Here is a 15,103-nt window from a genome sequence, read left to right as displayed (position 1 = left end):
AGCAGGTTGCGTGTAAAACCATTAGAATAAATGCGTCAGAATATGCGTGGCTCCTCTTTAACCTCTATTAAGCCATTAAAATAAATCCCCCAGATTGAAAGAGAAGTCAGATTCCATCGTAGTGTCAAGCATGAAAGAACATTTTGTGTTTGCAGCAATCAGTGGCGAGTAACACCTACAGTAACTACTGTTTACACTGTTATTAAGAGGTCTGTTGATACAGTGATGAAGCCGGTGCTCAGGGCAGAGGTTTGTAACTCACTCCGTGGAGACAATCGGGCTTTTGTACAGTTAACCCCAGGGAGGCTTTCATGCGCTTGGAGAAAAGCCACAGCAGATCCAACCAATCAATCAGCTGCAAAATACAGATGCAGAAAAATGCTTTGCGATCACAAGATGAAGCTTGCCACACATTTACAATAATCAAATGCCTTTTTCAGGCACACATCAGCACCTTCCTTCTCGGCAGCTTCAATACGTACCTTTGGCGGCTACGGGAGACAAAGACTTAGTCATTAAGTTGGAGGTGTTGCAATAAACGCTGAGCTATAAATCAGCTCAGTATCAGGCCAGCTTAGATGAAACTCGCGGGGAAATGCTCCGAGAGCACAACATTCATTCTGCAAGCGAACATCTGGTTTAAAAGGTGTGACTGTGGAGGGAGGGAGGGAGGAGGTTTGGAGCGTTGACCTTGTTCTTAGACATTTTTCTTTCACCGACAGCTGAGATGTATTCTGCACAGTTTGAATGTCTCATAGCAGCTGCACATGTAGCCGTTTCGCTTGAGCGGTTGACTTAAAGTCTTCTAATCTTTGTTCACTGGTTGCCCAAGTCTTTGTTTTTCGGTATAGTCCCAAGCGTTAATTTTGCCTGCATCACAGTATCAACTGTCAGATAAGACAACAAAGTCCATTTCCAGTGTTTACATCCAAGCCGGGGATTGTGCTGAATAAATCAGACCAGATGCAAGAGAATTGAACCATACACACAATTATTTGGAGCTGTTACTTAAAGAGCTCAGTGTTGTCTTTTCAGCTCTCCGGGATGTTTGTTACAGGAGCAGCCTCACTTCGTTAGCGGTCGAGTGTCTTTTCTCTGGCACACCTGCTGACTTAGAGCTATTGTCAGTAAGCCCTTCAACAGCTCCACAGACAAAGCAGACTCATTTCTTTAATGCAAGACTCGGTTAAACCTCTGAGTAAAAGAGTTTCTGCGTCACATCAGATTAAATCCTCAGAGCAGTGTTAACCCTTAAGCAGCCAAACGGCTAAAATGACCAAGTGCGGTCACGTCTAACTTTTATCTAAGAAAACTGTTTCTCTCATATCTATATTTTTACTTTATCTGTGACTGATATTCTAAAGCTACTCCATAATACTTTGATCAGCAATAAATGACAGTGAAGTCCGTATGTTTAGGGTGTTCTCCTTTGTTACATCCATGCTTCAGTTTCAAACTAACATCTTAATTGTAGGTGAGACATGTTTCAGATATTTCCATCATCACTTTGAGCTTTAAGTATTTGCCTCAGGGCTTTTGCAGCAGTAAATCTTGCTGTTCTGTGTGTTAGCCATGGTTCACTGCAAAAACATGACAGTGTTGTTATTAAAAAGTGAGAAATTATAATAAAATAAAACCATATGTTTTAAAAAATCATTTTTACGGTTAAGGATATCACAATGGTACATGAGAAAAATACAGCCATTTGTAGTCTATTTAATGAAGGACTGCAAAACTTTACCAACATAATATGAATTCTTTTTTTGTTAGATAAAGGCTCTCACTTTACTAGATTTTTGAATGCAGCATCAAATTAGTGATTCAGACGCTCAAAGTAGTAGAAATGTAAACAGAACACTTAAAGTTGTGCTTTTTACAATCAGGGTTTTTTATTTTTATTTTTCCCTGTAATGAACTTTAAGTGTAACAATAAGGGATTTATCATAGTTTCAATAAAGTCAATCAAAGGAAGAGAAAGAAGTATGGGTGCTCTGGAGGTTTGATCTTGTTTCAGATAATTCACTGGGGAAAAAAACTTCTAGCAGTGCGTTTTGGGTAAACTTTCAAGGCTGATACCAGCATATGACAGGTTGCCTTTTTGCCTACATTTTGTCATCTTGTAGCCATGATCCCTTGTGTGTCAAAATAATTTTCTGATTTAGTCATATTTTAACACTCGTAAATGTTGCTTTTGGTCATGATGGTGATATTGGTGTTCACCAAACGAACAGACTGTGTCATGTCGATTGTGGCACTTGCAGTGTTTAGCAATGCTTAAATGTGTTGTGTGGGTGTTTTGGTTTTTTGGCTTTGAAAAATGCATTTGGTTATCTCCTCTACTTAAGAACAAGAATTAAAAAGCACAAAAACCCACCTCTGTGCACTTCAAGCCCTTTAACTCAATTAACTACAATTTTGAATGGCTTCTTGAGCTATTCTAAAAAATACTGTGCAAAAAAATTAGCTACTTCTTTGGTAAGGTGGGAGCTTTTCTCAGATTTAATGACATTTAGGGAGCATTTAGGTTTTTTATATTATTTTATTTTTTGATGGCAAGAAAATCAACAAACTCCACATTGAAGCACGCTCTTAGAGTTTGAACCCAGGACCCTCTTGTTGAGGGGCAGCAGTGTTTTCCACTGAGCTACCGCAACATTCTGCTGTGTTTACACAGTGTACATGAATGATCTTGTTGCATGAGGTAGGTATATAGATGAGGAAATATTTCTGAAACTGTTGAGTCTAGACAGAGATTAATGTGGATGTAGCCTTAGTTTACCCCTTTATCACAAAAAAATAACACCTGTCTTTTTCTCCTCGGCATGCTGACGTGTGCTAATTATCTTATTATACTCGATGTTGACACTGAAATAAGAGTTTAGAGGTCACCAAAGTTGTTACACTTGAGGGGTACGTATATATCTTTGAAATTTTAAAGGTTGCATTTAAACAAGTCATGTCAGGTCTTGTTTTTCCAGTCTCCTTGCAGTTGAATTTATAGAGAAAAAATAGTCGTGGTGTATGTAATGCCCATATTTCGCCCACATTGTCCCGTTCCAAAGAAAACTAGAACAATTTTACACAGAAGTCACCAGGTGTCCTCTCTCAGTCTTTACTTTTTCCTGTCAGTCTCTCAACTGCACATTGTCGCCCTCTCTCCCCCATTTCCTTTCAGGCAATCTCTCAGCAGGACCTGGTTTACATGGCCATCCAGATTGCATGTGGAATGAGCTACTTGGCTCGCAGAGAGGTCATACACAAAGACCTCGCCGCTAGGAACTGCGTGTAAGTTTTCAGTGACCTGACTCTAGCTGTCGTCACGCTGTCCTCAGTAGCTTTCAGGTGATTTGGTTTGGAATTTAATTTGTCAAAAATAAAGGCCGTGCTTTCCCTCCACCGACAGCATTGACGACAACATGCAGGTGAAGATTACAGACAATGCCCTCGCCCGAGATCTCTTTCCCATGGATTACCACTGTCTGGGGGATAATGAGAACCGGCCTGTCCGCTGGATGGCCCTGGAAAGCCTGCTCAACAATGACTTTTCCAGTGCAAGTGATGTGGTAAGAACTACCAGATATGCAGTTTACTTCCATAGACTGTATATAAATGATGGACACAGCCACTGTGTTGTCAACCATTTAGGATTATTTTGTTGCGCCCTCTTGGGCTTCATTTTTGCTTTGTTTGCTTGCTGTTGCTTAACAAGGCAACGCTGTAACTGTGATTCGTTGTCAACAAAACAATAGCAGAAGCGACCTTTCCTGTCTCTCTGAGGTTTCTAAATGCGAGTATGTTTCCAGTAGACATGATGCGGTTAAGGCGATCCGGGAAATGGCACCGATTGTGTGCAAGCCATTCTTAGACACTTGGTCAAGGTGTCAAAGGGAAAGGCGTGTCTGTGGCTCTTCTCGCTTTCCTGTTCCAGGATAGAAGACCGGGTGCGACGGAGGCAGTCGGGAAGTCTGCCTAACAGATCCTCAGAGACACCACTGAGACACGAGCCAGACGTGTCCCCACCCCCTCCACATTCCTGTTATGGTCACACCGCTCCATGGCAATCATGGCACTTAGATTTAACAGAGGCCTGGCATTAACAGCCTCCCAGTGCAAGTCCATACAAGTACCTGGAGCTGTATAGCATCTTGAGTGTGTTGCTGTTACGCACACAAATGTATCGTGCCCTTACATCAGCAGGTACACAAATCAGATAGCAAGCGACACAGGATGGGAGCGTTCCTATTGGCATGTTTAAGCTTTACTGGGAATGTTGGCAGTGGCTTATTCACTGATGTGGGAACAGGGTGGTTTACCGTAGAACACGTTTTTGTTTTATTGTCCCAACCCCCCCTCTGAAGAGCCCACCTTGCTCTTAGTTCCTAAACAGTCCTTGCACTTCCTTTTAAAGGTCCTGTGTCACCCCATTAAGGCTCGGGGCATACTAACACAGCAGAAACTCAATGCTTTCTGGGCTATTCTGTCTGTCAATGTCAGTTTTATTTTAGATATTATGGCTTCCAGAGTTTAAACAAACAACTTCAAGGTCAAAACCTACTGGAAGCATCTTAAATATGATTCGAGTAATTCATCTTTTCTCTGTTCAGAGGTCAGAGTGAACACTCGCAGGCAGTTTGAACCCTGATAATAACTGCTTACACTTTCACTCTCAACAAAAACTGGCAGCAGTGATTTATATTCCAAATACATTTCTTGACATAATTTCCTCACATTGTTCATTTGGAACGTCGTGTATTTGAATACAAGTACAACAAGTGGGAACGCTACTTTTCCACCCTCTGGTTATGTTCGCCCTGTTTGATGAAAACACATTAAAAGCTTGTATTTTTTTGTAAAGTGCTGTGAATGAATGCTAAGCACTGGTCTCAGGGTTATTCAGAGAATTTGTGTGTTCACAGTGGGCTTTTGGAGTGACGCTGTGGGAGCTGATGACTCTGGGGCAGACCCCCTACGTCGACATTGACCCTTTCGAGATGTCGGCTTACCTAAAAGACGGGTACAGAATAGCACAACCAATCAACTGTCCAGATGAGCTGTAAGTTGCCCCCCACCACCACCACACATACTCTGTATTTTCACTTGTTTATTTGACTTTGGTAAGAGTTGGAGCTAGTTTTTTGAGTCGTCCTTCCTTTTCTTGTCCTATATGTCGACAGTTTACAGACGTTAATGATATACAGAACCACAGCAACACTAAGTCCACTGGTATCCGCTGGGTAAGGTATAGATCAGTGTGGCCAGGTTTGGTTTCTGTAGGATTATTACTCTAATCCCACAATTTTCTGATCTGCAATGACAACAAGTCAAGGATGATGTTTTTTATGATTGTAAGTAGCAGTTCATCAGTATAGCCTTCTCATTACAAGATGATTTAGCCTTTTTTTCCCACCTCGAAAGTGTAACAAGAAGCAACTCAATTAAGTTTCATGTAGAGCTGGGCGATATAAGATTTTTTCATATCACGATATGTTTTTTTTTTTCATTTCAGGCGATAACGATATCTATTACGATATAAGCCAAATAACTATATTTGTAAGATTTAAATGTGCCGTTGCTCACAAGTAAAATGTGAAATAATCAGCAGCTTGTTTTGATTTAAATATTTATTTCCCATAATAAGTTCAACAGGGTAGATGTAGTTAAGGAACATGAGACTTTTTCAGATAAATAAAGGCAAATATTGCAAACTACACAAAAGGCAGCCGCTAAAGCGTTTAAGTTTCAAAATAGAACAAACGAAACAGACTAAATTGTCAATTCCACTTAGAAACAAAATATTAATTCTAAAAATAAATCTTAGTTTGTTTTACAGAAGAACAGACAAAATTGACTAACTTTTGTCAATATCAAATAAACTGAGAACTAAAAGGAAATTCTCAATCTCTCCTTGTTGTATAGCTGAGCTTTTCAAACAGTTTTAACAGTTACTTTAGTCTGACAAAAGCCGAATGACGAATTAGCGCTTCCAGTCAGAGACTGAGGCTACGTCCACACGTACACGGGTATTTTTGAAAACGGAGATTTTCCGTTTTCGTTTTAAAAAATAATCCCGTCCACACATAAAGGCAGAAATGAAGGAAAACACTGCTATGAACATGCCAAAGCAGCAGGTGGCGCTAGATTCCTAACCGTGCAGAAATGTTGGCCAATCAGAAGTCTAGAAGCCTCGGTGGGAAAAAGTAAACAAAGCTGGGGCATAGAAGCAGAACCGAGTCGTATGTGTGGAGGGACAGTAACTGTGTGTATATGTAAGCATTTAAACACTGCAGAGAGTAGAATTAACAGTATTGTAGAAATTCATTTCACCGAAACAATAACGTGGCGCACAGTGTGACGTCAAAAAATGCGCACATCTTTGACGCTGCGTTTTCTCCGTTTTTCTAGTCCACACGTAAATGCAAAAACTGAGTTTTCAAAAATCTTCGTTTTCAGTGACCAAAAACGCCGTTTACGTGTGGACGAAAGGTGCAAACGCATAGAAAAATCTGCGTTTTCAAAAATACCCGGGTATGTGTGGACGTAGCGCATGCACCAGTTTATTGTATTTCCAGACTTGCTTTCGGCACAATTTACAGTGCACGCTACTCTGTTTTTTGTCAGACTTGAAATAGCCGAAATACCTTCACACTACGGAACTTCTTTGGCTCTTCCGTTCGACAATCTCTCCGGCATTGGAACCATCATCTGTTTTCTCTTCGGTAACCTTCGGTCACGCTCGGTTGATTTTTCTAGTCGGCACACTCATTTCCTCCATTACCCGGGCAGTACGGTGGCTGGCTGCTTCCCAAACAAATACACATGTGCGGCTTGGCACTTGTGCTGTACGTAACAAGTCACGTGACGTGACGCTGCGGCTGTGATTGGTTCAGCTCTGCGCTACGTAATTTGGATTGGCTGTTTTTTTGTTTTTTGTTTTTTGTTTTTAAGAGGACAAGAGCGGCGAGGTCTATCGCGATAGTTTAATTTTTCTATCGAGAAAAAGTTATATCGCGATACATATCGTTATCGTTCTATCGCCCAGCTCTAGTTTCATGTATATAGTGCCACTTGATCGCCTCAAGAACTCCATATTACTGTAGGCTGAGAGCAGTGCAACCTAGAAGTAATAAATGTATGCGCTAGCTTTTCAGCACAAATCTGAGACCGGATGACTCAGTGAATGTTGTCATCTTAACACTAAAAGGTCAAAAGGTCAGTTTGCCTACTTTAAAGCAGTAGTTGTTTACAGTTAAAGTGTTTCATAATTTTTAAGAGAAAGAAAAAACCCCACAATGTTTTTCCACAACAGACTGGTAACGGTGCAACAATATTCTGGAAAGCGTGGCAAATCATCACTGTCCACAGACAGTGGAAAAGAGTGTTTCTCTTTTTCATTTTAAAGGGAAGCGTCACTGCAGATCAGTGCAAAGTTCAGTAAAGGTCATCACCTTTGATGCGAATACTCGAAACGCAGACCAAGTCCTTTTGCACTGTTTCCAAACACTTTCCTCTGCAATGTGTGCCTTTCTGTTGTTTTGTATATATTCCTCTAGTTTGTATATATTCCCCTTGGCTGTATATCTGTTCTGTTTGCTGTTTATTCCTGACCCTAACCCTTCTGCACAGTACATTGACAATAAAGCGCCATTCTGTTTATTTTATTTGAGCACCAAATAAGTGAATATCTTCCACTGGAAGACTGTTTTCATACTGGCTTTTCCTTTAATTTGTCACATCTGTAAGTCTGCAGTGAAGAGTGCATTTTCAGCTGCAGTGAAGCTTGTTATTGGAGACTGTCGGCACAATAAATGAGCTGCTAGTTGACATATTGTTTGAGGACCTGAGTCGAATCAAACTGTTCAGCTGCTACTAGCTTTGATTGATGCAAAGTTTAATTCCATCAGGCTGTCAAGAAGAAGAGGCAATGTTGTCCCACTGGTTTAATTTTTTGGCATCACTGCAGTAGTATTTACCATCTGATCCCCCAAAACAGGTTTGTGGTGAGGAAGCTCAAAGCAGTCCTGGCAGTGCATGGATATTTAGTGTTTGGTGAAAATTAACACTTGCTGGAAGCTGACTTGGGAGAAGCAGAAATGTGTTTGTGCCATGCCTGACAAATTCTCGTGGTATTTCTGTCTTCGGGGTGTACTTAAACCTGCAAAAGTTATACTTTCCATTCCCAACAATCTCTGAAAACAGAAAAGAGAGAAGAAGGTCATCCTCCACATTCATCAAAAAGAGTCCACACAAGATCAGTATTAAAGCATGTCAAAATCTGGGGTATTTTGATGAAAGAAAACAAAAAGACTGGCTGGATTTGACAGATTTTACACCTTTTATCCCTTTGCCAACCAGTTGACATTGCAACTTACATGCATGTTTCCATTAAGTCCAGTAATCTACATTGGTTCCTGTCCGTGCTGAAGTACTAAGAGTAGAGGATATTGTTTGCGGCACAGACTGAAAGCCCATGAGGCAGATTTTTGATAAACACACATTTATCTTGACTTTGTTGAGCTTTGTTGTTCCAGCTCTGCTGTATGTCTGCTGCATTACTGTTTAAGTTCATTGAGAGAAACGAAAAACGGACTCAAATTCGTCATGCGTCCACATGCTTGGCAAAGAAAGAGAATGCTAAAAAATCACATGGAGCCGAGCAGTTATCAGACAGTGCTTTAGATATGGAAAGAAGATGCAGATTCTAAAACATGGAGAGCTTTAGCATCAGAGATTACTTCACTACATCAGGATCTGACCAAATGTGAAATACAGTAACGCTCTTCCCTTTGGTTCCTGTGTTATGGCATTTAATTATTCACCGGTGACTGTGTGGACTTGATCATTTGTCTTAAATGTTGCCATAACCAGTGTGTTTATAAGTGTCTTCTTAAGTTTGGCTTTTAACCACCAAGTTCCAATTAATTGATGAGTGCAGATGAAACTCCCTCCAGGTGCTCCTTGGATATTACTTTTACACTAATTCCTCGGAGCGCCGCCATCCCAGCGCAGAGGCATTTAAAGAAAACAAACTCGTGTCAAATCCCCACAGAAATGTGCAATTCTCGATGATTAAAGGAAACTCAGGATCTGATTACCTGAAATCTTTTAAGTCATCAAAAAACTGTTTCCTTGCAAATACAATAGATGTTGAGGCGATGGCTTCCTTTACCACAATACTACAGCTTATGTAATCGAGGCCGTGCGCTGATAGAGGTAATTATATCTCACGCATTTCTACCAGCACTGCACAGGCAGCTCCTGGTTCAAGACAATACAGCAGTTGCAGTATAATACTAGACGAACGCTGCCTTTAAATCCAGTTTTTCTCTTATAAAAATAACAATTTATTCACTTTCATTTTATTTACACTTACGGAGCTTCAAGAGCACCCCCATGATGTCACAGCATGTATTCATTTGTGTTCCTGGACATGAATTTCTCCTTTTTTTTCCATAGCTGTTGATTCAAAGATTTTCCACTTTTTTAAAAGTTGGAAAGGTCAGCGAATGGACGCATTACACTTTCCCAGGATATCTGCTTGTTTAGGTTTAGGCAGTGCCAGTCTAAGCTGGGAGGCCCAATTTTCAAATGATCTGTGAGGTGTTTTCAGACATGACTCCTCTGTGAACTTTGACCCGATCCTTCTCTGTGTTGCAGGTTTGCAGTGATGGCTTGTTGCTGGGCCTTGGACCCCGAGGAGAGGCCCAAGTTTCAGCAGCTGGTCCAGTGTCTCACAGAGTTTCACGCAGCGTTGGGTGCTTACGTGTGAAAGCAGTGGGTGGCACTTCTTCTTCTACTAATCCATTAAAGCAACGACACTAAAGGCTGGCGGACACTTTTCACGAGGAATGCACATTTGAAATCGTGCCTTATCACATGAAAGATGAGCAGACTTGTGCCCGATGCTTTTGTTTTGTACAGTTCTTTTGGAGTTTTTATATAGTTAAATTACCTTTTTACAGCATAGCAAAGTAAAACGACTCTGTGTTCAATATTGTTCCATTTGCTTTGAAAGCATCTAGAAAAGGCGACGATCTCCACACGCAAAGAGGACCCGAAGAACGAAAAGATGAGGACTTTTTGTGTCATTGAGCGACTTTTTAAAAGAACAATTTAAGCTTCTGCAGTATTTTCTACAGATTCTGTAATGTTGTGCAAATTTTAGATTTGTTTTGGGTGTAAATAACTCCACAGCAGAATGAGTTAGGTACCAAAGTGGACCAGAGAGCTTCAGTAACCATAATCTTCTCGGACACGCTGCTCCGCTCAGGCTCGGTACGAGAGGCAGATCTGTTGAAATGATTTCTCTGCAAATGGTACAGCGTTTCCTCTGCCGTGGATGAGTTTCCTTTACTGGAGCGCACTCAACAGAGACGTCACACCAATTTTTTTCCTATGCCAGCAGCGTGTATAAAGACATGTGGACACCACAGCTGGAACATCAGCTCTGCAGAGCTATCTGTATAAACCTGATTTTTACACGTGGACACTTATTCTTTCAATGTCACTGCTGTCTTCCTCTTGTACTTTTTATTTCCGCTGTCAGAGCCACAGAGTGTGTGTGTGTATGTGTGTGTGTGTGTGTAAAAGGTGGATGTGATGTGACCAGTTGGTTAGTGAAGCATCGAGTGGAGCGTTCTCGCCAACACCATCAGATCGAAGCGTCTGAGAACCAACGTTCCAAGATGGATTGATGTCAGAGGGACATAAATCATGGCGGACAGAATCTGTGGGATGCATCTGCTTCTTACTGAAGTACAGTAGACTATATATATATATATATATATATATATATATATATATATATATATAAAAGATTGGTGTAGGCGCTGTGACATCACCCATGGTCTTGCTGTCTTGAAACCAGATGTGACGTGTTCGGGGGGGTGGATTAGACTGAGACATTTGGTATCAGCTCACTGACAGTGTAGTCATGGTCTGAATCGACACCGAAGCTGTGACGTCACTTTTGTTGTACGATGTTTGGCAAGGAGACAACGGCCGATATAACAGTGCGGCCGTTATACAGAGGCTTTTGTGGTTTTGTGCACATTCTGGTGGCAGAAAAATATCAAACAAGTGAAAGAAAACAAGATCATCAGAACAAGTTCTAAAAAAAAATAACAGACATCGGAGCAGAAATGTGAAAATGAGGCTGTGAATTTTATCCATCGCAGAAGAGAACCTCTCATGTTACAAGCCACGAAGCGAACAGACCGGACTGAAGAAAGCATTCGGCTTTAGTGAGCGACTCATCAGGCGGCTTTCCAGAGCTTAAAAATCTTTAATAAAGAAAAGTTCAACACAACAGTAACGGGTCATTTTGTGGCCTGAACACAAACTGAGCTCAGCTTTTGAACCACGTGATATCTCTGTGGTTACAGTGTGATGATGGAGCAAGTCTTTGTTACCTTATTGTTCATTTATTTAAGGCGGAGTCTGGAAGGTCTTCTATAAATCACCGCTCATGTTTTCTACAGCACCAAGTCAGCCGTGTCACCTTAAACCACAACCGATCAAATATTTGCATTAAATGTTCCACACATGGCTGCAAACGCATTTGGATGCCTTTAGTTTTGGCACAAGGTTTACGAAAATGTCTCACAAGTGTCACTCGCTGCCAGCGGTTCTTCTCCACCCACAGAACAAGTCATTTACTACGTCCATCTTCTGTGTACAGTGTGTTTTTGAGCTGCATTGTTCGGTGTGAGATCGCAGCTCTTCACACGACTGCTCGACTCATTTTGATTTAATCACTGTGAACACACACGCCAGCTTGGTCTCATCGTATCCTTCCACTATCTTTATGATGTGTTTTTTTTTTTTTGTTTTTTTTTATGGTCACTGCATGTTGAGATAAGGTTGTAAACTGCTTCCCAATTTCATATCCACAAATTAAATGGAATCTTTTGAATATATTACCCCGTTCTTGTCTTTTTTTTTTTCTCTCTTCATCCAAAGCTTGTTTTCTGTAGTTCCCCAAAAGTCACAGCCACAGTGGGGCGGAAACCTAACTGTATCTAAAGACACCAACTACAGCGAATCATCTCCTAGTGTCTGCATTACTCACTGTGCATTCTTTCTTTTCTATGCTAAATTGTTTTATGTCAGACAATTCTGCACCGGACATCTTTTATCCCTTTGCCAGCCAGTTGATGTTGCAACTTACATCCATGTTTCCAGTAAGCCCAGTAATCTACATTGGTTCCTGTCCACGCTGAAGCACTAAGAATAGAGGATATTGTTTGCTACACACTCTGTGAAAGCCCATGAGGCAGATTTGACTTTGAGCTTTGTGTTTCCAGCTCTGCTGTATGTCTGCTGCATTACTGTTTAAGTTCATTGAGAGAAACAAAAACGGACTCGAATTCGTCGTGCGTGCACATGCTTGGCAAAGAAAGACGATGCTGGGAAAAAAAACATATTTTGGACAACGCTTTAGATATGGAAAGAAGATCCAGATTCTAAAACATGGAGAGCTTTAGCACCAGAGATGACTTCTGTGCTTCATTGTTTTACGTCATTTGGTTTTGTTTCGGCTTTAGGCTAAAGTCACATGAACGCCACACTTCTTTAGGATGTCGTAATGGAAAGTTATGTCAAATCTAATTTGTTTTGAGTCCCTAAATCCCCTTGCTTACAATTCCCTCCAAACCTAAATGCTATCAATTATATCTGTGGCCCACAGGCTGGAAAAATAATTGATAGCAGGTAAGAAAAGTGCAGTACTGAGGGAAACAGATTGCTGGAGTTTGTTTAAATTAGTTCGAAGCTGCCAAAAGGCTTAAAATAGATACAGACACACACCAGACCTGCAACAATATAAAGAAGAGAGGTGACGATCAGTGAGCAGAGCTTCGCAGATGGATGTTTGCTTTGAGAATGTTGATGGAGAAGGTCTGATGCAGAGGGTGGTTGTGGGGAGATGGAGGCAGAGGATCGCGAAGATGTTTACACACAGACTGATGAGGGATAGTTCTTCATTTAGAACCAGACTGTCTTTTTGTGGAGCTTTTTGTCTAGAGATGAGTTTTCAACCACTGCAAACCTGCACCTGTGCACTCTCTAGAGCAGGGGTGTCGGACTCCAGGCCTCTAGGGCCGGTGTCCTGCAGGTTTTAGATCTCACCCTGGGTCAACACGCCTAAATCAAATGATTAGTTCATTAACAGGCTTCTGGAGAACCCCAAGGCATGTTGAGGAGGTAATTTAGCGATTTAAATCAGCTGCGTTGGATCAAGGACACATCTAAAACCTGCAGGACATCGGCCCTCGAGGCCTAGAGTCCGACACCTGTGCTCTAAAGCAGCAGTCTCAAACTCGTGGCCCACCTCACCCCTACTTGCATATGCATGTATCTTGACGTGAAGAAATATAGTGCAATTTTTTTGGACCTTGAAGTTGCTCTATTTTATTGAGCAGGATTACTTTGAGTGCAATGTAAAAATAAGTTCTTTAAAAAGCAAAAGAATAAATGCAGAATGAAACGCACAGACGGTCGCTGCAGTGGACGCTTTTCATTTTGTTAACCGTCAGTTTCACTTCAGCTTTTTCTAGAACTTTCTTCACTGAAGCTGGTTGATGGATCAAGAGTAGCCCACAGACCACGGACCTGTTGTAATACACTTTTTGACCACTGCCTCCATCTGACAACAGACGCTTTCTGCAGGTCGACTGGCTGCCAACACAGTACCACCGCTTAAACCACAATTTCCCCTTAAGACAGGTGACGACGATCGGGAAGTCAAAACCACAAGATGTGAGGACAGGCTAAACACAGAGACAAAACTGCTCACACCAAGCACAATAAGAGAGACTGAGTGACACAGAAGGGACTAATCCGGCCTGCAGAAGTGTAGCTGCTGTCAGCACTTGTCAATGTCAACGTGTAGTTACATTTCTTGGGATTGGGAGGATTGGGAGGCACAGCTAGGGAAACGGTGCAGAAACTAAAATAACAAAATGAAAACAAGAACTAAAATCTCAACGATTTCACTAAAACTCAGAGACAAGTTCTCCAGAATGGAGACATCACCACCGCGGCCTTATTTGTTTTGAGTAAATCAGCTGGATGTCAGGCATGTGGCGTCACATTGTGGTATTTCAGTGAAGCTTGAACCTGACATATTTTCAGAATGTGCTCAGTCATCGGTGGCTTTCAGATTGTGTCACGGTGAAGCCACTCTTTCAGTTTTTCTACTTTCCTCACCAGCTGCAGGCACAGCAGAGCGCACTGTAACGCGGCCACAGGACGCATTGAGCAAACACTCCTGCATCCTCAGCAGCAGACTCTTGTGCCACAGTACGGCAGAGTTTAGAGAGTTTCTGGCTTTCGAAGTTCCTGTCTGCGGGGGTTTCTGGGTTTAATTCACTGAGAACCGCCAGGCAGCTCTGTAATCCTGTTTCTGGGAACTGGGCCCAGTTTGAGCTTCCAGTTTGACTCATCTTCATTGCTGTCACTCCGTTTCCACTGACTTTACATACTTTGCACACATTTTCCACACATTTCCACACATTTCAGCTTCACTGAAAGCCACCAACAGTTTACTTGTACACCCACTCCAAGCGTCACAGTCTGAAACCAAAACCTGTTGTTTTTGTTTTTGTTGTTTTTTCCTCCGTGTGATTTTGTTTCTCTAAAACCGCCTTTGAGCATCAGCATCATGGGATATATCATCATTTCAATAACCTGCAGCAGTTTAAGGCATTGATAACATGGATGTTTGATCTGTTTTCTGATAACTCACTGGCGAACACTTGAACTGCATTCTGGGTAAGCCTTCTCCATGTGGGACACGTCAGTGAACAGGGTATAATATGTGACCTGCCTCCTTTTAGTCTCAGCTAGAAGAGGATTCGGATATCAACATGTAGACAAAAACTTGGGCCTTTCTTCACGGTGGGGTCCCACTAGTTATTTAAAGTTATTTGGTCCCTGAGAAAAATTGCTCACAAAAAAAATATAATTCCTGAGATCACTCGGCCACTTAAACAGCTCCCCCACTGATAAGGTGTTGATTCGTGGAGGAGTTGCATTAAATTCCTTTACATGTGGAGCAGTGAGGTCGAAAATAAGTCATTTCTGTGGTTAACTGATATGCATATGT

The 15,103-nt window shown here is 41.6% G+C and overlaps 1 protein-coding gene across 3 annotated transcripts in view; it reads left to right on the top strand.

The window, feature by feature from the left end:
* ryk (receptor like tyrosine kinase) overlaps nt 1-10,490 on the top strand; it is a 53,685-nt gene extending 43,195 nt beyond the window's left edge. For all 3 annotated transcript variants that reach the window (XM_086282981.1, XM_086282982.1, XM_086282980.1), the window contains 4 exons: nt 3,176-3,285; nt 3,404-3,563; nt 4,917-5,053; nt 9,655-10,490. In XM_086282981.1, the coding sequence (XP_086139107.1) occupies nt 3,176-3,285; nt 3,404-3,563; nt 4,917-5,053; nt 9,655-9,766 (519 nt within the window). In that variant the 3' untranslated portion in view covers nt 9,767-10,490. The remainder of the gene's footprint in view (nt 1-3,175; nt 3,286-3,403; nt 3,564-4,916; nt 5,054-9,654) is intronic.
* The last annotated feature ends 4,613 nt before the right edge of the window (nt 10,491-15,103 follow it).

This window comes from Aulonocara sp. 'chitande type north' Nkhata Bay, linkage group LG23 (assembly GCF_057382095.1).
Source record: "Aulonocara sp. 'chitande type north' Nkhata Bay isolate Kocher_YH1m ecotype deep benthic linkage group LG23, A_spYH_male_GT1.1, whole genome shotgun sequence".
NCBI classification, from domain to species: domain Eukaryota; kingdom Metazoa; phylum Chordata; class Actinopteri; order Cichliformes; family Cichlidae; genus Aulonocara; species Aulonocara sp. 'chitande type north' Nkhata Bay.
The sequence above is the reverse complement of the archived record's forward strand: the minus strand, read 5'-3'. Positions and strand labels throughout refer to the sequence as shown.